The sequence below is a fragment of the Acomys russatus genome, chromosome 25 (assembly GCF_903995435.1).
Source record: "Acomys russatus chromosome 25, mAcoRus1.1, whole genome shotgun sequence".
Classification (NCBI taxonomy): domain Eukaryota; kingdom Metazoa; phylum Chordata; class Mammalia; order Rodentia; family Muridae; genus Acomys; species Acomys russatus.
In genome coordinates, this window is record NC_067161.1 from 35201921 (window position 1) to 35228789 (window position 26869).

The window sequence follows — 26869 nt, forward strand, 5'->3', positions numbered from 1 at the left end:
GGTCTCCAACCAGAGGCAGCCATAACTGCCAATGACGGTAGGGGTTGCATTGAGTTAATAAATACAGCTCTCAGAGGCATGGAGTGGGGGGGGGCATTGGGGACACAGAAGAAATCACAGAAGGATTTAAGCTCTGGTGTGCGGGAGGGGGGGGCAGGGAAGTGGAAAAGGGGAACAAGAAAACATGTGAAAGTATATATGGAGGTGGTACAGTGAGTACTGAAGGCGCGGGGTGACAGGAGCACTCTCAGAATGCAGCTTTTATGTGGTATAGCATAAGATACCAGTGGAGGCCCATGTTCGGACACGGGGAGGCCCCACAAGGGCACTGAGTTGGATGGTGGCCTCTTGTGCCTCAGTGGCACCAGCAGACACACTGCGGCAAGCATGTGATGAGTCCCACTGTATGGTTTTCCCCGCGCCTCAGTCTCCCTACCTTCACAGTAGGGCCAGTCCTAGACTTCCTCAGTCCTTGGGGTTCTCTGTGTCCCCCTTTCACTCTAGGAAGACAGCATCTCTACCAAATACACACCCACATCCATGAGCCCCAGTTTTCGAAAGAGAAAGTAGCCCTACTCAGCCCATGAGAACTCCCTTTGGTCAACCTGGTTCTCCCTCTCCTCCAAGTCCCCTCCTCACCACCTGGAACGCCTCCTCCTCCCTTCTGCAGGACTGGCTTCTGCTTCTACCTGTAGCTCCCTCCCTCTGCCCCAACCTAATCGTCTACATCTCTATACCCATCACACCCCCATGCTTTGGACATCCAGTGCTTTCATCATCTTCCGTGCTTGTCATGCTGGCTGAGCTATCCTGGGAGCAGCAGAAGTACAAATGAGGTGAAGGGCTCAGTTGAGGCCAGAAGGGGTCCTGCCTCCACTTAGTCCCCTGGTACTCAATCACACTGAATGGCTCACCTATTCAGACTCTGCTGTGCCTAATTCACCCTGCGCTATTAGATGTCTACGCCTTTGCTACTGGGTACCATCTGCTGGACTCCTCCCTATGTCTTACACTGCCTGGTGGATTCCTGCCTCTTGGGGGAGCTCCTGAGCATCCCTCCTGGTGGGAAGCACCTGGGATCAACACCCATCCATCCCTTTTCCTCCTCTACTGAGCGCCCCACCCCCTGCATTTTGTCAGCTGACTAGACAGAGCCAGGAGCACCCCCTGAAAGGTCCTACTAGCCTGTATCTCATTAACTCTGCCTCTGCATGGGGAAGACATGGAGGCCCTCAGCAATTGATAATCCAAATGACAATCAAATGATAATCCAAAGCCAGGGAGGAAAAGAACCTTTCCCTGTCTGGGGAGGGGTCCAAATTGTGGAGTGAATTTAGGCAAGTAAGTTCTCTGCTTTTACCTTCCTTAGATACTTGCCTTTCTGGAAATTTCTCTTTCACTCATTTTTCTGGATTCCCATACTTTTTTAGGCAAAGAAAAGATACGCTTCCTATCTTGCCCTCCCGATGAAAAGCTGTACTTGTAAAGTTAAGATAAAAGATAGACGTGAAATTCCTCTTGGCTGGTGTGACTTGCACTCTGCAGATGCTGGAAGGTGGCCTCCACTAGCTAGCATTCTAGGATGGATCTGCCATGGTGTGTTGCTGCCCTCTGCTGCTCTTTGGACTTACTGACCTAGCACAAAGACAGTCTGGGGGCCATGACAACTGCTGGGAAGAGGTAAGCCAGCTCGGCAATGCTATTGGATCAGGGGATCAGCACCTTTCTTGCCAGTGGCTGGGTATGACAAAGGGCCTGTCCCTGTGGGCCATTATAACAAGGAATTAAACACAGTGGGAATTGTCTAAAGGCTGAGGAACCCAAAGTGAAGGAAGCGGTAGGCTCAGTTCACTAGTCCACCTCCTGGCTCACAGACAGCTGCAACACTGTGTCTTCGCATGGAAAGGGACTTCCAAAGGTCCTTTTTGAATATTTGTTTTTAATTATGTGTGTGGGAGTAGGGGCTTCTGTATGCTTCAGCACAAGTACCCTCAGACGCCAGAAGAGGGCACTAGCTCCCTTGGAGATGGAGCTACAGGCAGCTGTGAGCCACTCAAAGGTGTTAGGAACTTGCATCCTCCACAAGAGTAGTCCGTGCTTTTAACTACTAAGCTATCTCTCTAGCCCAAAAGTCCTTTATTTATGACCCTCTTACAGTTAATCTCAAGTAACCCTCTATCAAATACCATTACACAAGTATTTAGGGTACCCAGTCCATCTAAGTCCAAAGCATGTAGATAATCCCCCAAATCCTACCAAGATGCAAACCACAACTCGATTCTGGACTCCAACCCAGGGCTGAGTTAGGTGAGGCTTGAGGCCAAAGGTAAACCTAAGACACATCGGTGGTCATTTCTGACGCAAGCTGGCTCTAGGCTGCAGACTGGACAATTCCAGGACAGTAATGTAGCCACAGTATGTCTGAGAAGGCCTGGTCCCGCCTCAGGAACATCGCCTCTTTTTGCCTCGGTGCCTGCACTGTGTCCTGTGTTTCTGACCTCTTTCCTCACTCCTGCACACCCTCCTGCACCATGTCTATGACTGACCCAGCCACTAACTTCTGCTTATAGTTAAGTTACTGCAGCAGCAGGGACCTGAGCTGCACCAGTGCCCAGCCCAGCCCAAAACTGGGAGAGAGTGAGACTAGGGAGAGTGGCAGACATCACTCTCATCCTAGGTCCTTCTGTCCCATGAAGCTCTCAGCACATGGTGGTACCTAGCCACTGCTCCCTCGGTGGCCCATAGCTTTTTCCTCTCTGATCGTCACACAGCTGGCACATTCTTGCCACTTAGGTCCCCAGCTATATGTCAGCTTCCTTGGAGAGACCTTCAGAAACCAATCTAAAGCAGCCCACCAGAGTCCCTTCCATCTATTTAGTTCACTGTCAGATCCACACAACACGTACAGAGCCTTGGACATGGGTGCTCAGTCAGCATGTGCCATTAATCACTAGGTGCTGGAGAAGGTGTGAGCTCACAGCCATGGGACAGGAGCTCCAAGAAGTGGATCCTTCCGCAAAATGGCTCAGCAAGAAAAAGCTGATGGACCACTGCCTGCCCCACTTTCCATGAAGGAGGCTCTGGCAGCTGGCAAAAGGATGACAGGGTTCCAGGAAGGAGTCTGCAGGGGAGGTATGTGAATTAGCTTTTTGTCAACTTGACACAAATAGAGTCGCCTGCAGAAGAGGAACCCTCAGTTGAGGAAATGCCTCTATCAGATTGGCCTGTGGACATGTCATTCTTGATAATGATTGACGTTGGAGGGCCCAGTCCACTGTGGGTGGGCAGACGGAGCTGCAGTGAAGGCAAACTGAGCCAGCCAGTAAGCGGCACTCCTTCTTGGTCTCTGCTTCAGTTCCTGCCTCTCCCCCTCACCCCCTCCCCCTCCCCCCTCACCTCACCCCCCACCCCCCCACCCTCCGGCTCCTGCCTTGAGTTCTTGTTTTGGCTTCCCTTGATGACAGACTGATGTATAAGCTGAAAAAAAAAAACTTTCCTCCACAAATTGCTTTTGGTCAGTGTTTTTTTTTTTTTTTTATCACAACAGAGAAGCAAACTAATACAGGAAATGTTTCCCAATTGGCATAGTTGCAAATTCTGCCACTGAGATTCGTGTCATATCATTATTATTATTATTTTTTTTTTTTTAGAGTTTAAAAATTTAGCATGCAAGGTCATGGATCTCATTAATGCCATTTCAAGCATGCTTTCTTTGAAACGCCACCCCCGTCCTCTTCCTCCCTCTGGCATCCCTACCTCTGCTTTGATGGCACTGCATTCTGTTGCCCACTTCCCCCCTCTCACCTCTCTTAAGACCTCTGTTTCCCCTCTCATGGTCCCCCTTCTAGTGGCAGGACCTATGACCACACCCACATATAGGCACATCCATAGCAATTTAAAACGCAGGGCCCTCATTAGAGAGAAAGCATGTGACATTTTGTCTTTCTAAGTCTGTGTCACTTCTCCTAACATAGTAATTTCCAGCTGTATCCCCCTACCCTCCCCTACCGGAAACCCCATGATTTCATTTTTCTTTGTAACCACATAAAACTCCACTATGTAAACCACATTTTCCTTATCTAGCCATCGTTGATGGACATCTAGACATTAGCCGTTTCCTGGCTAATGTGAACAGTACAGCAATAAACACAAATGTCCAAGTGTCTCTGTGACAGGTCTTAGAGAATTTTAAACGCAAAAGTGGACATACTGTGGTTCTACTTTTTGTTTTTGATAAGCCTCCATATTGATTCCCATGAGTGGCTGTACCAGTTAATACTCTCAATAAGAAAGGGTTTTTTTTCTCCTCCACACACTGACCACCATTGTGTGTGCATGTGTTTGTGCGTGCGTGCGTATGTGCATGTGCGTGTGTGTGTGTGTGTTGCTATTCCAAGGGGAGTGAGATGGAATCTCAAAGTAGTTTTAATTTGCGTTGCCCTGATGGCTAAGAATGTTGAGCACATTCCCAAATATTTATTTGGCAACTTGTTTCTTGTCTTGGGAACTCACCATTCCATTTATTGCTTGGAAGATGTGGAGGCTTGGTGTTCGTTTGTTTTCCAGTTCTTTATATATGCTAGATATTAACCCTCTGTCAGACACATAGCTAGTTCAAGTTTTCTATTATTCCATAGTCTGTCTCTTCGTTTTGTTGATGGTTTCTTTGGCTATGTAGACCCCTTTAATTTCACTGGTGCTGTTTGTCGGTTACCTCCTGTGCTGCTGGGGTCCTTCTGGGGGTTTGCCCGTGCCTGTGCTTTAGAGTGTTCCCCTCTAGCAGTTGTAGCACTTTATCTTCAGGTCTTAGATGTGTTTTTAATCGATTATTGTGCAGTGTGGGAGATACAGGTCTACTTTCACTATTCTGTTTGTGGAGAGCCGGTTTTCTGATCACCACTTTGAAGAGGCTTCCCCTGTCCCCCCTTCCCTCCCGCCCCCCCGCCCCTGCCCAGTGTATCTTTTAATGGTTTTGTCAAAAATTAGGTGACTGTAACTGGTTTATTGTTGGGTCTTCTGTTCTGTTCCACTGGTGGATGCATCTGTTTAAAGCTATAGTTGTCACTACAGCTCTGTCGTATAATTTGAGGTTCGATATCATATTTCTAGCGTCATTTTTTTTTCTGCCTAGGGTTCTCTAAACTATGTGAGGTATAAGAATTTTAGAATTTTTTTCTGGTTCTGTGAAGAATGTTACTGAAATTTTGATGAAAACTACAACGAATCTGTAGACTATTTTTTGGCAACGTACCCATTTTCACAATATTTATTCTGCTAATAATCTCTATTTTCAATGCCTTAAAGTTTTTATTGTAGAATTCTGTCATCTCATCGGCTAGGTTTAATATGCTTTCTAGGTATTTTAAATTTTGGAGCTATTGTGAATGGTGTGTTTTTCTAGTTTCTTTCTCAGAAAAGCTCAGTAAAGATTTTGTGTTCTGAAACTTTGCTGTAAATATTTGTCAAACTTAAGGATTTCTATTGGAAATCTTTTAAGCATATTCATGCCAACTGCAGATAGGGATAATTTGACTTCTTTATTCTCTACTTATATCTGTTTTTATTTCTTTCCCTGTCTATTGCTTGGACTGGGACTTGAAAGCCTATACCAAAAAATAAGTGGAGAAAGTGGACCCCGCCCCATCCTGCTCTAGACTTTGAAAAAAATGTTCTCAGTTTTTGCCTTTTAAGTATATTGTTGACTATAGGTTTGACAGATGTAGCATTTATTATGTTGTGGTATGTCCCTTGTAAATTACTTTGGGACTTTCATCATGAAGGCATGTTGAACTTTGCCAAATGCCTTTTCTGTATCTATTGAGATGATAGTATGATTCTGTCTTTAAATCTATTTGTGTGGTGGACTGTACTGATCAATTTGTGTATGCTGACCCAAACTTGTATCGGTGCTATGAAACCAATCTGTCATGGTGTGTGTGTGTGTGTGTGTGTGTGTGTGTGTGTGTGTGTGTGTATTCACTGGGAAAATTGGCTACACTTTTACTGTTTGTTGTGTTCTTATCTGTCTTCAGTGTCAGGGTAATACTGGGTTTGTAATGAATTTTGTAGCGCTGTGCCTGTGCCCTTTCTGTCTTATAAACAGTTCGTGGACCACTGAGGTTAGGGCTTCTTTAATGGTCTGGTAGAATTTGACAGTGACCTGTAGAAGCTCAGGTCCTTTCTTTAGTGGGAGGCTCTGTATTGCTGCTTCAGTCTCTGGTCTCTTGAATGTGTACTAGAGTTCTTGGAAGTTTTGGTCATGTCTGTTCATTTTTTTTCTTTATGTATATCTGAGTGTGTGGTCATGGCCCTCTTCTTCCCTCTGAAACTCCTTCTTCAGCTTTCTCTTGTCTGTTGCTGACACTACCCACTGTGATTTTTAACATAGTGTGCATGCATGTGTGTGTGCGTGTCCGCATGCATGTGCATGTGTGTGCACGTGCGTGTGTATGCACGTGTGTGTGTGTGAGAATGCAGGTGCATGGTTGCCACCGTGCAAGTATGGAGGTCGGAGAACAACTCTTGGCGGTTGGTGTCTCCTGTCACCTTGTATGTGAATTCCAGGAATCAAACTTGGGTTGCTGGTTTCGCACACCAGTGCCTGTGTCCACGGAGCCATCTTACCAGTCTATCCACTGTCTTTTTAAATTTGCTGATCCTTTCATTTTTAAAAAGTTCTGCTTGGTTTTTTTTTTTTTTTTTTTTTTTTTCCCAGCATTTCCATTCCCTTGCTGAACCCGTCTTCTCCCTGGTTTTGAGTTTCTCTGCCAAGTTCCTGCTCACTTTCACTTTGACTGGCTTTTGTTCCGGTCCTTGATTGATTGATTTCTTTACTGCTGTGGGCGGCAGCAGCAGGGGCGCTTTTTTGGCCACTTAGCCTTTGTGGGCTTGGACTCTGTGATCTAGCATTTCAGCGACTTCATTTTCTTTAGGTTGAGGAGTTGCGAGCTAGCGATCACGCTGGAGCGGGCAGTGTCTCCTACCTTCTGTGATTCTATGTCGTGTTTCATGCATCTGTTGGGGTAGATGTGTCTCTTGGTAGTTATCGTTCCCTGTTCTCCCCACTCCCCTTGTTCGCTTGTTTTATTTTATGTGAGCCTTCCTGGTGAGTTGTCTGCACACACGCTGTTATTAAGGCAAGAGGCAACTGCGGTAACCTACACCATTTAACAGCTGTCCAGATGTTGGCTTGCAGAAGATATTTGGGCACTGTGGGGGGTGTCCCGATAAGGTTTTAGACAACATATTGTTAGGTTATTGTGTCTGGGGAAAGTGTAGTGGGTTTTTTGGGGGGAGGGGTTGTTTGTTTGTTTGTTTGAGGTGAGGGCATCGATATGCAACTGGTGAAATAGGGAAGAAGTGGAGAAAGATGGGAAAAGTTAAGAATGAGAAGAAAAGACATAAGTTTGAGTTTGGAGTAGAGAAACTACTGCAGAAAAAAGTACTATAGGCATATTAGTCTCCACATGTGATGAGGGGGCTGCTAGTTCAAACATGTTAAGTCAGAGTGTTCTTCTGAAAGACAAATATCTCTGCCGCCAGGGTCCACTCTATGCTAGCATTCCACGCTCTGAGCCTGCTGCTGCGAGCTACAACCTTGCCTCTGCTGTTTTAAGGACTGGGCCTTGGGTGGCAGGCTCGGGGGGTGGGGGGTGGCCTGCACACATGAGCTTACCTTTGTGTGAATCAGGGCACTGTAGCAGGTTCCACAGGTCCCACAGCACACTCTCACAGTCCAGTGAGAGTCACCACGCAGCTGGGGGGGGGGGTGGCGGGCAGTTGTCTTCTCTGGCTAAATATCTCTTGGTCTTCAGCCTTGCGTCTCCTAGTTGCACCAGCCACGATCTGTGCGCGCCTCATCCAGCTTTTGGTTGTGTTTCCAGAGCTGGACCTTCTTCCCTCTAGCTCTTGAGGTATCCGCCTGTACTCAGTGTGCAGGTATCCAACAGGAGCAGAGCTGTGCTTGATACGGGTGATTTGGCTCCTTCTTTGTGGAGAAACTCCCATCTCGGCTTATTTCTGTTTTCTTTAGAAATATTTCCTTTTATATTTGAATAGATCTGTTGTGTTTTTAATCTAGTTTTCATCTATGCACACACACACACACACACACACACACACACACACACACGCAGCTTCTAATCTGCCACCTTTTCTTTTAAACATTTAACAATCAGCTCCGTGAGCCAGTATGAGCTGGTCTCAGCTCACCGCTGTCTCTGGGCCCTATGTGAACTAGTCACTGGGGAAGCATGGCTGATCAGGGCAGCAGGCATCAAGAAGGTGGACCACAGAGGAAAGTGGGGCTGATGTCAACTGGGACTCCTCATAGGGACATGGGTAGAGCACAGATGGGATGGAAATAGGACCAGACACAAAAATTCATAAATGAAGGCAAGAGGGTGGAGGTGGACACTCAGGAGATGGGGAATCCAGGCTAGATTCCAAGTTACCTGATTCCCCACAGAGCCTAGGCACATCCTAAAACTAGGGGCATATTGCCCTCTAATGGTCATTTCAGGAACTGCAGTAATGTCTCTCATTTCTCTACCCTCTGAGCACCCTAAGGCCTTCAGGTGAGTCAGGCTAGGGAGGAGGAAGACTGGGGAGGGGAGAGGAGAGATTTATTTCTTTGGGAATTTGAAAGTATATTTGGAAGGGTTTTGTATAAGTGTACATTTCTGAGCTTTCAGCAGATAAAGTGCCCACTTCCTCCTACATCTTCAGGCAAGTGAACTTTTCCTCACTTGGAACTTAAAGATGGAAAGGAAAAATAAAAAGGAATTATTCCCCAGGATCTGATGTCAGTACCCAAAGCTGCCTTTATGGGACTCCTGAGGAGTCAGGGAGGGTGGTGCTCCCAGCACGGTGACACAGGAAGAAGGCTCATTTGGCGTCTAGTCTGTCCAATGCCATGCACCACCTCCTCTCCCGTGTCTCCACCCCCACCTTCCATCCCCTATCCCTCACCCCCCCCCCAGCTCCTGGCCTGGAGGACTCACCAGGAAGGGTTCAGGGAACCAGACAGGGAGGTTTCTGAGACCAGATGCTGCACTTCTTGTGGGTCCCCGTCTACTCTTCCCTTTCAAAGAAGAACCCCGCTGTAGGTCATCTTGGACAATCCAGAGATGGGCAATGGTGGTCTTCCAATAGGACCGAGCTGAAGGTGGGCAAAGGTTTGGAAGTAGGAAGAAAAGCGTGAGGGGGCGGGGGGTCGGGGAGCCACAGTACATCTGTTTGCTGGAGCTCCCATGAAGTTGATAAACCTGGGGAAACACACGCAAGAGGTGAAGGTGGGGTTCCACATGACAGCCTTAGGATAAAGTCTGTGGACAAGCCCCTAAAGACCACAAAGATTTGGGATTAAGGGTCAAAGATGCATTTTCAAAGCTCAATCCACCTCAATAGGTCATATATCCCAGGGTCAGACTGGAGTCAGGTACAAGGCTGGGAAACTAAATCAACCGAGAGAGGCTGGAAGCCCAGGCAGGCATGGAAACGTCTGGAAGGAGTAGGATTTTTGGGTCTGAGTCACCTGCCTCCTCAGAGAGTACTGCCATGTGGGAACTGGACTTGCACTATGGGAGGAGGTGCAGGTACTGCTGCAGTTTTGAGTGTGACCACTAGGGGCGGCATTCCACGGGATTTCAGTACTCCTCAACTTGGTCCGGAGAAGCCAAGCCTGAATCACGTCCTAGAATCAGGCACTATTTAGAAGCTGCGATTACTTGGTGTTACTTTGCCGCACTAGACCTCCCTATCCCCCATAAAACAGAGATCACACTCTGGTTCGGAGTAAGGAATAAGTTAAATAGTACAGATTAAACGTCCAGACCAAAATCTGATACATGTTGATTGGATCTCACTCCTCTGCGCAGGGCGTGGCAGGAAGACAATGGGAGACGGAACTCTGGGGTGGGCAGCCTCTACCCTGCACCCAAAAATCATGGCCCACAAGTGTCATCTAGGACTGTCCCAGAGATGACACCAAACTAAGACAATGGACAAAACAAAACCCATTTGTTCAAAGTTATTTATTTCCACAAGTGTTAAAAAGCCTGTTTAAAATACAAGGAACAAATGAACATGCCCCCAGCCTCCCTTGAATTTTTTCCCAAAATAACAGGGAGAAACTCCTCTTCAGCTAAAACCTATACTTCACATTGCGGAAGGTAATAAATAAATAAATACATAAATAAATAAATAGCCTCAATAGAATAAAATAGGAACATAATTAGGTAAAGCCAAAGGACATTTCAGAAAGTAGATAAACTGATAATTCGACTGATGCCATAGGGGAGAGTGGAATCTTGCTGGGCATGGACCATGAGGAACATTCAGACTCTAATCACTGCCTTTCTGACAACCCTTGATCACGGGGCCTGAAGTGACAGAGTCAGATCTTGGTACTGGCAGCAGATTGGTAAGGTGGTCCACAAAGAACCTCAGATTCCTCTTGAAGTCAACCAAATCATTCTGAATGACAACGGCTGCATACTGTGAAGAGTCAGAAAAGACAGCATGAGAGGTGAACAGGCTGCGGGGCAGGGCATAGCAAGCTCTCTAAGTCTGGGCATGGGGAAGGGTGCTACCTGCAACTTACCTTAGGACTGCCCACAGGTGGGGACAGGCAGCACTTGAGTTTCTGTGGAGAGACAGCAAGGCACAGTCAGATCCCCCTAAAAGGGGGAAGACCCAACTTTCCTCCTCCAACAAAATGCTGGGAAAGCGTGAAGGCAGGACCCCCCACCCCAAGCCCTCAGCAGCTTCACACACCTCAAGATTGGCTTTGATAGTAATGTTGTTGTCCATGGGGTCCAATGCCTCTCGCATTTTCAGGAATTCGCACAGGTTTTCTCTCTGCAAGTTCTCATCCTGAGAGGGCAAAGAATCCTCCATGTAAGAGCTGGAGAGTGTAAGAGCTTGGGGGGAGGGGGGATCAGAGCTTGGGGGGAGGTCAGAGCTGGGGAGTTGAGCCTGCTGTTAGAAGTTTCTTTGAACAGCCCCTTTCCTGACTCCTTCCTTACCCTGCACCTAAAGGCAAGTGTGCATCCCCAGGCGAGGGCCTGCTTCTCGAAGCACTAAGTCCTAACCATGGCAGCCTGTGGGCTGTGTGAAGGGCCTGGGCAGATCTGTCTGTATCTGAGGATAACACATCTCTCCAGACAAGCTCTAGACAAGGCAGAGGGTTGGCCAAGGGAAGTACTTATGCCCACAATGCCAGACACCAAGGGTAATGCTTCAACTTAATTTAGAATTTCTAGATACCTAGAAGAAAATTCTTACAGACCCGGCATGTCCCTAGGGAGGGGAAATGTAGACATCTAGCAAGCTTGGAAAGGATTTCATGTTAGGTCCAAACAAACAAAGATGAGACAGAACCATTGCGTCTAACTGGAACTAGGAAAATAACTGTGGATGGTGGTGCCCGGGGCTGATGGAAGTAGAAAACACAAGCTCATTTTTTGGCACCAAGGGCAATTAACTCATCTGCCTTTGGCTTCGCCACTTGAAAGAGGAGCCAGAGGCCTGTGGTAGGATTCGCCCACAGCTGTCTTTTCATTATACACCCTAAAATCTAACTTTCATTATTGCAGCCAAGGCTGTGGCAGGTACTGGACTCCAGCTCAATGTGAGGCCCAGGAGAGGCATTTGATGAATTTCTTAACAACTCCACTGAGATAGATGCAAAAACCGAAGCAAGGTAGGGTGCAGTGACATGGCTGAAGTCACCCGGACAGGAGACACCAAGAGTGCCTCAAAGCAGGGCTGAGCTCTTACCTCCAGCCTTCTCATTTGATCATAGAGCTCAAGCTCGGGGACCTGTGGGGACACAAGGAGAAAGAATCATGAAGCTGGTTGGTCTGAGGCATCTGTTGGAGCTAGAGGGCACCAGGCCAACCTCAGCCAGGGGAAGCCTACTCACCGGGTTCTTATCTAGTTCACCTATGATCTCATCGGCAATAGACTTGCAAGTCAAAGTCTTGCCTGAGGGCGAACTGCAGGTGGTCTCTGAGGGCGGAGTTGGAGCTTGGTGTCCCTGGTGGAACAGCATTGTGACCAGGAGCAGCCTGGAGAGGATGCTGGCGGTAGAGCTGGCAAAAACCATTGTCTCGTTCTGGTCCTCCGAGGGGTTTCTGAAGAAGCCGCAGTAGCCTCCACCTTATATATGCTCACAACTTGACAAGATGGGCGGGGCCGGGGTGGGGAACAGGCATCGGAAGGAGCTTTATCTCACATGGAACCTCCATAGCAAACCACAGACTTATTCATCACTTTCTAGTCCTCGAGATCATCGACATGGGAAGCAAGAATGCTTATTCAAAGGCCATCTTCTTCCTTTGTTGTCGAGATGGACAGGGTGGAAACAGGTGGTGGGAGTAGCCTGGCTCTGAGCCAGCTCAGGCCTTCTGCGCAGTGGAACTACATCTACCACCCCTTGTACAAACCTGACTCTCACTGTAGGCCCCCACCTGGTGGAGGTGGTCACCAGAGTCACGGGAACAGACCTGAAGTTGGTGGGCATTCTGCCACACGGCCAAGCATCCATGGGTGGTAGCTAGAGCTAGGTACATCTCTAGGCAGCCTCTGCCCTTGACCCCTTATTCGTGGAAGGATGGAGTTCAGCCCACGCTTTCATTGGTCTAATTTCAGTGCAGTGGGACAATGTGCTGAGGCCCACATCTAGAGGACAGGACCCTTGATGGAGATGTGGCTGCAAGAGCTAGGCCATCCTTCTGATAGCACGTATAATTAGGCTTGGGGACCTAAGGGCAAAGGTGGCCCTTGAAAACAGCGCTAACTGGGAGCTGGAGGAAGCACTATACTGGAAGGTTTAGCAGGTGGCCTAGACAAGGCTGAGCAGGGAGGGTCAATGGAAGGAGGAAAGCTATGTTGAGGAATTTGTATCCCAGTCTTCCCTGGAGCATGAACGCAGTAGGGGCTTATAGTGGATGTAAATATGTTTTTGTTTTGATCCCAAGGGTGGACTAGGTATTGGATGTAAACATGTGTTTGTTTTGATCCCAAGGGTGGGATGGGGAACAGACTTGTGGGAGATCAGGTGACGTTTATCCACTAGAAGATGAACCACCTCATGGGGGTTTTTGCCAGCTGAAATACATCTTAGGATAGACTCTGAGAGGTGATACACACACACACACACACACACACACACACACACACACACACACACACACACACACACACACACACACACACACACACACACACACACACACACACACACACACACACACACGAGCCCAAAACAGGAGGCTGGAGGGTTTTGGTTTTTTTTTTTTTTTTTTGGTCTTGGTATTGTTTGGTTGTTCATGACTCCACTTCGAGATGCTCCTAGAGAGAACCACTCCACAATAGGCTTCACGGCGTCAGGCTGCTGTTCCAGGTTCCAGCTGCAACTTTGGTGGAATTGCTGGTCTGCAGGAAATCCTGCCAACTACACCAAGGGAATCGTTCCCAGGAACAGAATCCAACAAGGTCTGCTTCTCCCATTCCCATTAACCTCTTTTCTCTCCTATCTAGGGTAGCTGGGTTGGAAGGGAGGTCTAAGCATTAAAGTACCCCAAATAAAGTAGGCTTGGTAAAGATGGAAGCATACAGGTGCTGACCTGCAGAGTTGGGAAGGGAACAGTTATGGGGAAACCCACAAAGAACCCCAGAAACCACATCTAGAAAGTGGGAAAGCCAGGAGGGTGCGAGCCAGGGGCCAGTCCCTGAAGGATGAGGTGGGGCCCCTTCCCCATGAGGTATCCTAGCAGGTCACAGCACACCCTGGGGAGCTGGATGGACTTTTAGTAAAAGATGGGTGCAATGAGTCTTCATGCTGACTAGGCTGGGGTGCAGGGAAGCAGAGGCACAGCGGAGAAGGCAGGCTTTGGGTCGGGTTGTGGTATGTGTGATCAGTGTGAGGAGGTGGAGGGCAGCACATTATTGCTGAGGCAGGGGAAACAGAATGCTTCTGTCTCAAAGCAGGAGCAAATATGGTGACAGATAAGCAAGTGAAACAAAGACTGACTTAAGGGAATGGCATCTACAAGCCCTTACACTCCCAGCCCAGCCAAGCAGACCTTGTGCTGGGAGACTGGACTCCTGGATCCAGATGCAGATCCTCCATAATTGAAGGGACTCTCACTAGGCATCACACAGAGGCTTGGGACCACTTTGGGTGATCAGGAGGCATTACTGTGCCAAACAGCTTGTGCTAGACAATGGCCATGCGCAGGCACCTTAGATAAAGCAGACCTCAGCCTCCAGGGAAATGCACGCTGTTGCCCTGTTCCTCTTCCAGCGGTGCTCAGGCCTGCAGTGTCAGCACCATGCTCTCGGCTTTCAGAACCAAAGAGTCTCATTTTGATAAGACCCTTGGTGACACTTAAGGAGCTCTGACTTAAATCTACCAGTGACTGTAATTCAGGCAAGATCCCCAGTGCCCCCCAAGGACCAGGGTTTGTTTCCTGAGTTATCCGCTATTGCTTGCTGTTACTTCTGGTGTAAGCGTTTTGGGGACCAAAGCATGCACAATGTGATTCCTCATTAAGGAAAAAAACTCTCTATCTTTATATAAGCAAGCTTTTTTTTTTTTTTAGAAAGAGGGAGGGAGGGAGAGAGAGGGAGAAAGAAAGAGAGAGAGAGGAAAGAGAGAGAGAGAGAGAGAGAGAGAGAGAGAGTCAAAACAATGAATTTTGAAGTTATAGTGACTAAACATATTCTTACACATATTCTTTACCTCCTTAAAACTCCTGGTTTTGTGTTGTAGCAAGGAAAAGCCTTCAGCAGCCCTGTTGGAAGTGTAGAGACAACGGAAAGTCTAGAGAAGGAGCAAGGCTTGGGATCTGTTTATGAAAATGTCACCCTGAGTCCTTCCCTTTTGTACAACGAATATAAACTAGTGGGGTTTCCATGTTGTTTGTTTGTTTGTTCTGTTTTCAATATAGGGTTTCTCTGTAGCCTTAGTTGTCCTGGACTCACTCTTGTAGACCAGGCTGGCCTCAAACTCACAGAGATTCTCCTGCCTCTGCCTCCCCGAATGCTGGGATTACAGGCGTGTGCCAACATGCCTGGCTGTGATTTTTTTTTTTTTTTTTTTTTTTTTTTTTAATGACAGTGGCTGGGAAAATGGCTCATGGGTTAAAGCACTTGACTCTTCAACAGCCATATAAGGAGCCGGGCATATCCATGTGTGTCTGTCACCCCAGCACTGTAAGCCAGAGACAGGAGGATTGCCTGGCTCACTGGCTGCCAGCCTAGCTCCGAGTATGAATAGGGAGATATTCTCTTATGGCGGAGAATGGTAGGGCAGGACACAAGAGGCCCTCCTGTGAGAGAGAGAGAGCACTAGAACACATACACCACACACACAGGTACACTGTTGCACATGCACACATATGCATTCACATGCCACACATGTACACGTATGCATATGTGTATATATACATGTACCACACACACAAAAGAAACTTTTTTTTTTTTTAAGAAAAAAGAGAAAGGAGGGAACGTTGGCATTGGTAGGTTTGTTCCTTCTTTGAAACATGCTACTAAGCTGGATATGGCAGCACACACCTGTAGTTCCAGCCACTCAGAGTCTGAGGCAGGAGGCTTGTCTGAGCCCAGGAGTTTGAAGCCGCTTGGGCAATGTGACAAGAAGCTATCTCAAACACAAATAACTACACTTTTAATCAATAAAGGCAATTATAAAATGTATTGAAGGTGACCAAAGCTTCATACTGGTAGCATTGAAGCATGTGGGTTGCCTGTGGGGGGGGGGCGGGCAGGGGGATGTACAATAAAGTCTTCCAGGAAGCTTTGTCTAGTTTGAGATGGCCGAGACATTGGGAAGAAGCAGCTAGTGAGGGCTTCTCTCTGGACCTGAAGGGAGGCTGGGCTCAGTTCTGCTGATGCCAATCGAGAGATCCAGATGGTGCTGAGGACTGCCACTCAGCTGAGCTGAATCTATTGACTGGCACTTGAGTGGCACTTAGGAAGTGCCAGGAGCAAAGTCCTTGTCATGGTTAATTGCTTTAAGCTGGGTGGTTGGTGAATACAACACACCTGGTGGGACCTACACAGGGAGGGGTCCCTCCCCAGAGGTCATAGCGCCCTCCAGGCAGAGACCTTAGGACAAGGCTGCCTGTGAGAGTCCCATCTGTATGGTGGAGTGTGTTGGGGGGCCCTGGTTGGTGTGAAGAGAGGAAGAATGTCCTCTGTGAGATGAGGGTGATGGAGTCACGGGGAGAGGAACAGTAGCGTTGCATTGCTTGAGCTTGTTGTCTGGGGTGACCTTGAGGGGTTTTCACAGCCAAGTGGCCAAGAGGGAGCCAGTTGGGAAGACCCAGGCCTCTGATGGTAAGAGGAATGGCAGGGTGCTGGGCGTAAGAGAATAGGCCACAAAAGCAAGAAGGGCGCAAAAAGCATGCTCAAAGGAGGCAGATGTGGCCAGACAGCTCCCAGAGGAAACCTTTCCACACTTTCTGCTGTCCAAGGATGAAAAACCCTATTCCTAAATGCCACTGTGATCACGAGGGGGCCACCCAGCTATTCCTCGTTGCAGGTAGCTAGGTACTCATCACCCCTGTGATGTCATCTCAGCAAGAAGCTGAGCCTGGGCCTCCCTGGGAGTCTCCTTTGAGGTCTTAATCTACAGGAACAGCTTTGGTGAAATCACAGAAACCCACTTCCTCCCTTCCCCGTGGGCCTTGGGTCTGTCTTACCCTCTGGGAGATAGTGATTCCACCCCTAAGACTTGCGTCAGCCCAGCCCAGGGAAGCTTCTTCCACAGGCAGGCAGATTACTATCTCCAAGTCCACAGCCTCACGTGCTTTCTGCTAAGGCATGCCTGGCAGAGAACTGGGCTAGGCTGGAACCCCAAAAGGCATCAAAGGGATTGTCTGGGGGCCAGTAGCACAGAGGCCTTCGAGGTTTCTGTGGTCTCTAGGCCTCATCTGTGTGATCTCTTTCGGCCTCAAGGGTCTGCTGTGTGACGCAGGGTCAGGATTCTCACCCTAGGGCCCCATTGTGACTAGAGAGTCACACCTGTTTCTTGTCATTACCCGCCCCCATAGCCCAGTGGAATTTTCTGAGGTATCTATCACTGGCTGGGATTCAGGCCTCAGTCGCTATGACAAGCTCCCCTGACACTCTCTCCATGGCATCACATGACAGATATTGTCTGCCCATGACCTCAGTTATGCTTCCGTTGCCAGCCCTGACCACACAGCATGGTTTTGTCTCTAGAGCAGGCAGCTTGGGGCCCCAGGATGGTTCAGTGGTATCATCAGGGTATCTTGTGCCCACCTGAGTGAGGGGGCTCAGAAAAAGGCCCATTGGGTGGTCCAGACACTGCTGCCCCACCAGAATCTGCAGCCCTTCCTTCCTCGAGGGACTTCACCCATCCTCCCTCAACTTTCCATCCCGTGCTACACGGACAAAGGCTTCACAGGCCCCAATCTGAGCCTAGAACTCGTCCACTGGCTGCCATTCTGATAGCAAAGGCAGGTACAGAATCTGTATTTGAAATGCTGCGCTTGGGCAACTTGACTTGCACCTAAGGGGCACAGTTGGGTTCTTGCTCTTGCCTTACAGAAAAGAAGAGTCCAAGAACAAATTCTTCTCATGCGGGCGAGCTCAGAACTCCAACACTGGGGCTCGCACTGCCCTCCTGCTGGCCACTGTCTTAGTGTCTCAAGTATGGAGGAGTGAAACAAAGCCTCGACTCTTGAGAAGTCTGGCGGTGGAAGGGACCACTAAGCCCTTAGGATGGTCTGGGGTAAGGCAGAGGAAGTGCTCCCAAGCAGAGATGGGGTTGAGGCTGCAGGAGTTTCTAATATTCTGGTAACTGAGGCCGGGCATGTTCATGCCTTTAATCCCAGCACTTGGGAGGCAGAGGCAGGTGGATCTCTGTGAGTTTGAGGCCAGCCTGGTCTACAAAGTGAGTCCAGGACAGCCAAGGCTACACAGAGAAACCCTGTTTCAAAAAACAAGAAAACAAAAACAAAAACAAAACAAAAATCCGGTAACTGGGAATGGCCATCTTGTTCCTGTTGACCCTAACACCTGTTACTCTCTGGCACTGCCTGTCACTCTCTTGCTTCCTACCTAGGCTATGAAGGTTTGGAACACACGTTCTTACTGTGTTTGTCCTATTTATCTTGGACAAAACCAAGAGCCAAGGAAAGGGCAAAGAGACACAGTCCTCAGATCATCTCAAAGGGTGAACATTTGAGGTGTAGATGCCAAGAAATCATGAATTCAGGCCCCCAGAGAATACTCGTCCAGGTGGGCGAGCCTTCCGAGGAATGGTGGCTCAGTAGCTGTGCAGATGATCTTGCCAGGCAAACTTCTATCTGCCTCCTAGGCAGAGACAGATGGAACAGCTTGAGGGGCAGAGTTCCTTTCAAGATGGCAGGACAGGAGCAAACTATGATTGAGCCTGGGCAAAGGCAGGCCCATGTGAGTGTGGAGTCTGGCTGCTCTTCACCTGTGCCCATCCTCCCCATCAGACAGCCAGTTCTTCCTTCCCTTGGGGAGGTAAGAGAGACCTTTGCAAATGCCCTTTCCAGTTTTATTCATGGAGGGGCTGTTTCGCAGTCGACTTCCTGGTATTCTGGCTCTTTCAAACTTTCCATCTCTTTCCTTGCTGTTCCCTGAGCATAGATGCAGGAACTGTGATGTAGGTCTGCCCACTGGGCTGTGGGGTGGGCTACCCACAGTCTCTGCCTTGTGTCCAGTTCTGGCTTTCTGTGATGGTTTCCATTTGTAAAGGGAAGTTTCTTGGCTGAGGGGTGGTAGCTACACTTCTCTGTAGCTGTAAGCCTGGAATATAGTAAGGGATTATGCTGGCCTAGCCAAGTGCTAGTAACGCATTCTTTTATAAGATCCAAGACCTCACTTAGCACTGGGAAGCTGGCTAGTCTAAAGGCTGCGCAAATGTCAGTGGGCATGCTAATGTGAAAGGGGGACATTTTTGTGGGGTCCCGCCCCTAAACAAAGAACTAAAGGCAGCTAATGACTGCTAAGAGAAGAAGAGTTAGCCTCTGCCAGGGCCCCTAGCCATGAAACCATATATAGACAAACAATGAAAACATCTCAGCAGGTTGTAACTGTATGTATTTGTACATGCACATATATGTATGTAACACTAGTAATCAAAGGAAAAGGCTATCAGCTTGAGGGGGGACATGGAGAGACTGGGTGGAGGAAAAGGAGGGGAAAACAGATGCAATTCTATTTCAATTAAAATAATAATTATTATTACTATAACTATAATTATTATTATTACCTATAGTAAGTTCCAGAAAATGATGAATACGTGAGTGTCCTTGTGAGAAAGATTACATACCAAGAAAAGATATTAATTAGTTCTTCTGGGTTCTTCTGGATCTTTTCCTCAAGCTCCACCATCACCCCATCTCCCCATACCCCCAATACTGGGCTTTTCGGGGAAGATGTGAGCCAGGACCCCTCAGATGCCCACATAGTGCCACTTGCCACATGCTTGGACTTGGTTGTGTTTGGATCAGCTATGCAACATGTATACCTTCAATATACGACAAGCTGGACTGGGCTGACCACTGCCCTGGACTCAGCATGTTACCTGCCCTTCCTCCTTCTCCAGCCCTCATCTGGCTTTCTAGTATACTCAGCTTAGTCAAGGAAATTGAGTATTTCTCTGAAAACTCTGTATTATCTCCCAAAGCTGTGCTAAAGTGCTGAGCAACTCTCCCAGGCCTTTGTCCTTTGAGTTCTCATGGCCTAGAGCCAGGTATAGAATCTGGGTGCCAGTCCTCCTTGCTATGCCAGGAGCAAAGTCACTGGGACACATGTGCTGGTGGTGGCTAAGCCCCTGGCTTCAGAGCTGAGGCCACAAATGTAGTCTCGGGGTTTGTAGCCATTAAGTTATTGTCCCCCTATTGTGCCCATACTTAGTTTAAGCAAGTGAAGCCTGCTGGGGAGTCCCTGAACTCTCAGAGGAAGCACACAGCTGTTTTAATTTGCATTTAAGATGTCAACAGTGTACCCTCACAAGCTTTGTAAGGAGTAATTTTGTCTTCTGCATTGCATTTCCAGAAGCTGTCTCCCTTTGACTCAGCCAAGGTCATGCTTTCTGCTCCACAGTTCATTTCTTTGATTCTGTGGCTTTGATTCCTCCTGGAACTCTCTCTTTCCAGGTATGTCCTGGTATTTCTGTCTTGTCACCTCATGGGCTCACCCAGGCCCTGTCCCTGGATCTATCATCACCATCAGCCCCACCCTGCCTTGTGCTTCTCCTCATTGCTACATCACCCCCCTAGTGCCCCTCTGCCCCACTTCTTATGGTCCCTTCAGTCACCCTGCACTGTGGCCCTAGACTGACCACCCAAATTCCTATCCCAGCTCCCAGGCCTTGCTCTTTCAGCCACCCTGGCAGCCTTTCTAGATACTTGTGCTCTGCTTTTGCTTTCCAGTGACTTATGGCTGGCCTATCAGGGCCAGGCCAGGCCTCAGGAGAACCTTAGCCTAGTCTTTTTTCGTATGGACATACCACCACGGACTCATAGGGCTGCTTGCTGTCTGGGGAACAGTACGTCCCTTTTATAGTGTAATGCTGCCCTCCAAACTCACTTAGCTCCAAGGAAGAGTTTGACTATTTCTCCAGCTCTGAGCACCGGAGCCTGGAGCCACACCCTGCATCATGAAGTATGAACCATGTTCCTATTTGTTTCATATTCTAAAACCCTCCCACGAGACTCTGTGTAAAGCAACTCTCCTAGACAGATACTGGGTGGCTTCAGTGATGTCTTAGTTCAAGGTTATTGTGACCCGGAGGCTGCTAACCTTACCCCTTCGAGATTAGATAAGAATCCAACAGAATGCTGAGTATGAGCTGAGCTATTGTTGTGGGAGACACAGGAGGCAGCCAGCCATTAGCTAGTATCTAATGGTCTACATGCAGTGGAGGAGTTGTGAGTGACAGGGAGTAGTGTCTTTTTTCAACCAATGGAGAGGATTTCTAATGCCTCATCTTAAAAACTGATAAATATTTAAGGAGATGAATATGCTAGCTGCCCTGATTTAGCCATAATACATTGGGTGTGGAGAAACATCACACTGTACTCCATAAGTTATATAATTAATTATAAGATGTCAATTTAAGGGCTGGAGAGATGGCTCAGAGGTTAAGAGCACTGACTGCTCTTCCAAAGGTCATGAGTTCAATTTCCAGCAACCACATGTTGGCTCAACAACCATCTATAACAAGATCTGTATCCATAATAAATAAAGCTTAAAAAAAAAAAAAGATGTCAATTTAATAGGAGACCATCAAGACAGAAGATTCTAGATTGTCCCCATCTTCTCAGGGAAAGCCCTTCTTTCAGACCTGCTCATCTGTAAGGACTCAGTTCAAGAAATTGCCAGACCCCCTCCCCCTCCAAAAAAGAAGTCAGTGAAATGATTCCAAATGATATTTTACTATACTCATAGATTGAGGCGCAGCCCATTTGTCATCAGAGAGGCTTCACCCAGCAACTGATGAAAATAGACGTGAGACCTACACACAAGAAAACCCACAGAATCTACTAACCTGGACCCAAAGGGGCTCACAGGGCCTGAACCACCAACCAGGGAGCCTGCATGGGCTGACATAGGTCCTCTGCACGTATGTTCCAGTTGTGTAGCTTGTTTTTCCTGTGGGACTCCTAACAGTGGGAGCAGAAGCTGTCTCTGACTCTGTTGCCTGCCTTTGGGAGCCTTTCTCCCTACTGTTGCCTCATCCAGCCTAAATATGAGGGGAGGTGCCTAGTCTTACTGCAACTTGGTGTGCCAAGGCTGGTTGATATCCACAGGAGGTCTGCCCTTTTCTGAAGAAAAACAAAAGAGGAGTGGATGGGGGCGGGGTTGGGGGAGGAGCTTGGAAGAGAGGAGGGAGGGGAGGCTGCAATTGGGATGTAAAATTAATTGATTAATTAATTTAAAAATTGCCAGAAATCTCCACCTTTGTAGGAAACGAATCTATCCCTAGGGAGGAGCCAAGCTTAGCTTAACCCTGCTGACCTGGCTCAGGCATCTTGAGGTCCAGGAGTGAGGTCCACTCATGAGCCCTGGGTTCTAGTGCACATGGCGGATAGCTGTGATTTGCAGCAGCTGAGGATGTGTAGTGAGCAGCCCGGAGCCTGAGTGCATCAGTGCTGGCGCTGGGCACCCTATAAAGTCATTTGTCTGCATTTTGACCAGCGGTGGATTTCTGTGACTGTCTCTCTCTCTGCTGCAGAACAAAGCGGTCTTGATGAAAAGTGAGAGGTACTTGTAGCAGGCTGGGCTGGCACACGGGAATGACTTTCAGGTTTATAAAGTGAGGACCATTCCAGGTGACCCAGAGTGAGGTGGTCACAGCCAGGGAAAGACTCAGTTGACTCCTTCTAGGGCTCACCTTTGCTTTGCAGGAGTCCAGTGTAAAACATCTGCCTAACTGCTATACACTAACGTGGCAAAGGACTGGCATGTGCTGGGTCACACAGGCTTGTGATGGGCCTCCTCAGCAGTGAGAAAGTCTTCAGACTGAACTGCTGAGTCACACTCAGCACACGTCAAGCACTCTAATGAGGCTGGGGTGAGGCTTAACTGTGTTTAGGAGCCCATGATTCCAGAATGACCACACTTCATTTCTGCCTGGATGTCCATGTCAGCAGGGTCATGAAGCCACCAACAGCAAGTGGAAGGTGGTTTTGCAGCCCAAGAGTCCCTCTTCTGGTTTGGGTCATTGTCTTCATCCTGATCTTTAAGTCATCTGTGTCTCCTTTTGAAACCAATTTTTCATAGCTACTGTCCTTTGGCATGTTTCTGCTACTGTAACAAAATACCATCGACAGGATGGCTGATAAAGAACAGAAAGAAAAATTATATCTCCCTTCTCTGGGGATTGGGAATCGGCCATCTATGCCTGAAGATTGTTGTAAGGATAGACCGACTTTATACTTCATAGGCAACCATCTTCTCTCCTTAAGCTGACATGAAAGAAGAGGAAAGGGAGTTCTTTGGGGTCTGTTTTATAAGGATACCAATCCAATTTATGAGGGCTTGGATTTCATGACCCACTCATTACCAAAGGCTCTGCCCCAAATCCCCTGACACCAGGAATTCAGTTTATGTGAATTGTGGAGACAACATCATTCAGGCAATGGCACCAACCTTGCAGCCAAAAGCCAACCATTGTCCCGTGTCCCTCAGCAGGTGAGAGACAGAACAAACAACATGCAGTAGATAGACTTGAAAAAGTAATCCTAACACACATGTGGTTGAACCTTGAAGACTTTGTACTAAATAAAATAATCCGACATAAAGGACAAAGACTGTGTAGTCCTTACTTTATAGGGCTAGAAGGACCAAATTCCCAGCAATAGAAATGAGGATGGTGACCAGGGACAAGCAGGAAGAACTCATGGGGCACTGATGTTTCACAGGGACTGAGTTTCACTTTGGGAAGAAGAAAAAAGTGGAGGTGGGTGGTGGTGACCACACTGTGAGATCCTGCTTCATGTCAGTCAGCTATACACACTTGTACACATGCATGCACACATACATCTAGCCCGGGTATTCCTTGAGCAGAACCCGAGACTTTTCCTAGGGTTTCCCACCACTTAAGTCTCTCAGCATAGAGCCAAGGGAATCTGAGCACCCATCTTCAGGTGGCCTTTGCCTGGTCCCTGATCTTTTCGCAGCCTGGGAACCTTCGTCTACTTTCTGGCCTGATAAACACCTCTCTGTCTTGAGCCTCAGTTGGCAGTCCCTCCTCTGGCCTTTCACCTACCCAGAATGCAATGCCCGCCCACCCAGTGCCCTTGTAGTTCTTCCTCTTCCTGTGTGTAAGATTCTTCCCAAAGGAATGCAGTTCTGTCAGTTGCTTGGTTTTAGAGTTCCCTCACCTCTGAAACTGGAAGGCAAAATTTTTGTGTTAGTATATATTATAGTGTTATATGTTACAGATATCACATATTTATGACCTATATATGTTCAGTTTTACTGCATAATGTTAAACAGTCTCACCGACTTGTATAATTTATACTCTGCTCAGTGGAATTTAAGAATCCCTCTGGCCTCATATTTTGTCAGTGTGTAAAACTGTTTGAATTTACCAAATTATTTTTATTTGTAATGGCCATAAATATCTCATGATGGCTCACACTTGCTCCACGCTGATTACCAACAATGTCAAGAGCCTTTTCATAGATTTTTCTGGTTTTCCTTTCTTTTTTTTTTCTTTCATTTTTTGTTTTTTGTTTTTGTTGTTGATTGGTTGTTTTTTTTTTTTAAAGACTGGGTTTCTCTGTCCAGCCTTGGCTGTCCTGGACCCACTTTATGGACCAGGCTGGCCTCAAACTCACAGAGATCTGCCTGCCTAGTGCTGGGATGGCAGATGTGTGCCTGGATTTTTTTTTTTTTTTTTTTTTGGATGCTTAGTCTGTGTGTCTGTAAATGGGTATGTGTGCATAAGGGAAGGTGCCTGAGGAGGCCAGGAGAGGGTGAAAGGTCCCCTGGAGCTGGAGTTACAGATGGTTGTGTGTGTCTGACATGGGTGCTGGGAACTGAACTCCAGTTGTTCCCAGGAGCTGAGCCATGTGTTTGAATTAGTTTTTGCCAACTTGCCACAAACTAGAGCCACCCGGGAAGAGGAAACCTCAGTTGAGTTGCCCCCACCAGGTTGGCCTGCAGGTATAGTTATGGGGCATGTGGGATTAATGATTGAAGGAGGGGCAGTCTACTGTAAGCAGTGCCACACACCTGGACAGGTGGTTCTGAATTGTATATTTTTAAAAAGCAAACAGAGCAAGCCACAAGAAGCAAGCTAAAAAGCAGCATTCCTCCATAGTCTCTGCTTCCTGTTCTGCCTCCAGGTTCCTGCCTCCAGGTTCCTGCCTGGAGTTCCTGCTCTGACTTTCCTACATCACTGACTGTAATCTCTAAGCCAAACAAACCCTTTCCTTTCCTAGTTGCTTTTGGTTGGTGTTTTATCCCAGCCTCAGGCAATCAAACTAGGCCCCCGTCTCTCCAGCCCCCTCAAACGTTGACTATTTGAGCTTCTATTGTGTAGGAGTTCCATCTGAACCTGAAGTCCTAAGATCTTTTCTTCTGAACTCTCTTAAATCTCTGTGGTTTTACCTTTCATATTGAAGCCTTTAATCAATCTGGGGTGTGTGAACTAGGCTTTGATTTAATTGTTTCCATAGTAATGCTCATTCGTTCCAACATTATTTTTTTAAAGGCTATCTTTTCTCTGCTGCTTTGCCTTGCTGCCTCTCACAATTCAAAGGTTTGTGTGGGTGTGGGCCTTTCATTGCTCTCTATTCTGTTACACTATTCCATTCATCCCTCCTTGAAATAATAACATTATATCACTATAAATGTCTTTATATTTTTTAATTTTTAAATTTTATTTTATTAATTTATTCTTTTTGCATCTCAATGGTTATCCCATCCCTTGTATCCTCCCATTCCTCCCTCCCTCCCATTTTCCTTTTACTCCCTTCCCCTATGACTGTGACTGAGGGGGATTCCCCCCCCCCCCGTATATGCTCATAGGGTATCAAGTCTCTTCTTGGTAGCCTGCTATCCTTCCTCTGAGTGCCACCAGGTTTCCCCATCTAGGGGACGTGGCACCAGAGTACGTGTGAAAGTCATACCCCACTCTCCACTCAACGGTGGAGAATGTTCTGTCCATTGGCTAGATCTGGGTAGGGGTTTGAAGTTTACGGCCCGTATTGTCCTTGGCTGGAGCCATAGTTTGAGCGGGAACCCTGGGCCCAAATTTATCTATCATAATGTTCTTCTTGTAGGTCTCTAGAACCCTCTGGATCCTTCTACTTTGCTATTCTCCCATGCTTCTCTCATCTAGAGTCCCAATAGGATGTCCTCCCCTCTGTCCCAGTTTCCTGATAAGTGAAGATTTTCATGGGACATGCCCCTTGGGCTAGTATGCAGATATAAGTGAGTATATACCATTTGACTCTTTCTGCTTCTGGGTTAACTCACTCATTATGATCATTTCTAGTTCAATCCATTCATCCACAAATTTCGGGAATTCCTTGTTTTTAATAGCTGAGTAGTATTCCATAGATATCACTATAAATGTCTTTATAAATAACACATCTTGGTATATAGTAGAGAAAATTCTCCAATCTTGTCTTTTTCCTTAAAGGGTTTCCCCCCGCACCCCCCCCCCTCTCTCTCTCTCTCTGTGTGTGTGTGTGTGTATGCAGGAGGTGGGGGTGGGGGGTGTAACCCCCCAGGGGTCAAAATCAGGCATTCTCCTTTGTCACCCTCAGTTTTGAGACAAGGTCTCTCATTGAGCCTGGAGCTTGCCAACTGGCTGGCCAACAGAAACATAAGTCTGCTTCCCTTTGGACCCCTCCCTTATCAGCTCTGAGGTTATGGATTTGTACCTCCATAGAATACACATACACAGAGACACAGACACACACACATGTGCATATATACATATACATGCATATATGTATATATAGTGCATACATGCATGCGTTTCAGGGTCAGGTCCTCATATATGTTCAGCAAATACTTTACCCACTGAACCATCTGGCCAGATGACATCCTCAGTGGGCAAAGGTGCTCCCCACCAAGCCTGACAACCTCAGTTCAACCCCTGGCACCTACATGGAGGAAGAATGAAGTTGATTCACACAAGTAATTCTCTGACTGCCACTAGTGCACAGTGGCCAGCACGTTTGTGTGTGCCTGTGTGTGAGTATGTATGTCCGTGTGTGCATACACACACACACACACACACACACACACACACACACACACACACACACACTAAATAACTGTAATTTAGAAATTAAAAAGAGCCAGGTGGTGGTGT

The 26869-nt window shown here is 47.6% G+C and overlaps 1 protein-coding gene across 1 annotated transcript; it reads right to left on the minus strand.

Moving 5' to 3' along the window:
* Positions 1 to 10344: 10344 nt before the first annotated feature.
* LOC127207909 (interleukin-3-like) lies at positions 10345 to 12109 on the minus strand. Its single transcript, XM_051167272.1, has 5 exons — positions 11927 to 12109; positions 11782 to 11823; positions 10777 to 10875; positions 10604 to 10645; positions 10345 to 10497 (listed from the first exon to the last, which is right to left on the minus strand). The coding sequence occupies exons 1-5, from the start codon at positions 12107 to 12109 to the stop codon at positions 10345 to 10347; spliced, it is 519 nt and encodes a 172-aa protein (XP_051023229.1).
* Positions 12110 to 26869: the final 14760 nt, after the last annotated feature.

Excerpts from the sequence above, each read along its gene's own strand:
- LOC127207909 (XM_051167272.1), bottom strand. The coding sequence starts at position 12,109 with ATGGTTTTTGCCAGCTCTACCGCCAGCATCCTCTCCAGGCTGCTCCTG. Across the intron at positions 11,824-11,926 it reads GTGAACTAGATAAGAACCCG|GTCCCCGAGCTTGAGCTCTA; the intron begins GTGAGTAGGCTT and ends GTGTCCCCACAG. Across the intron at positions 10,498-10,603 it reads CACCTGTGGGCAGTCCTAAG|TATGCAGCCGTTGTCATTCA; the intron begins GTAAGTTGCAGG and ends GACTCTTCACAG.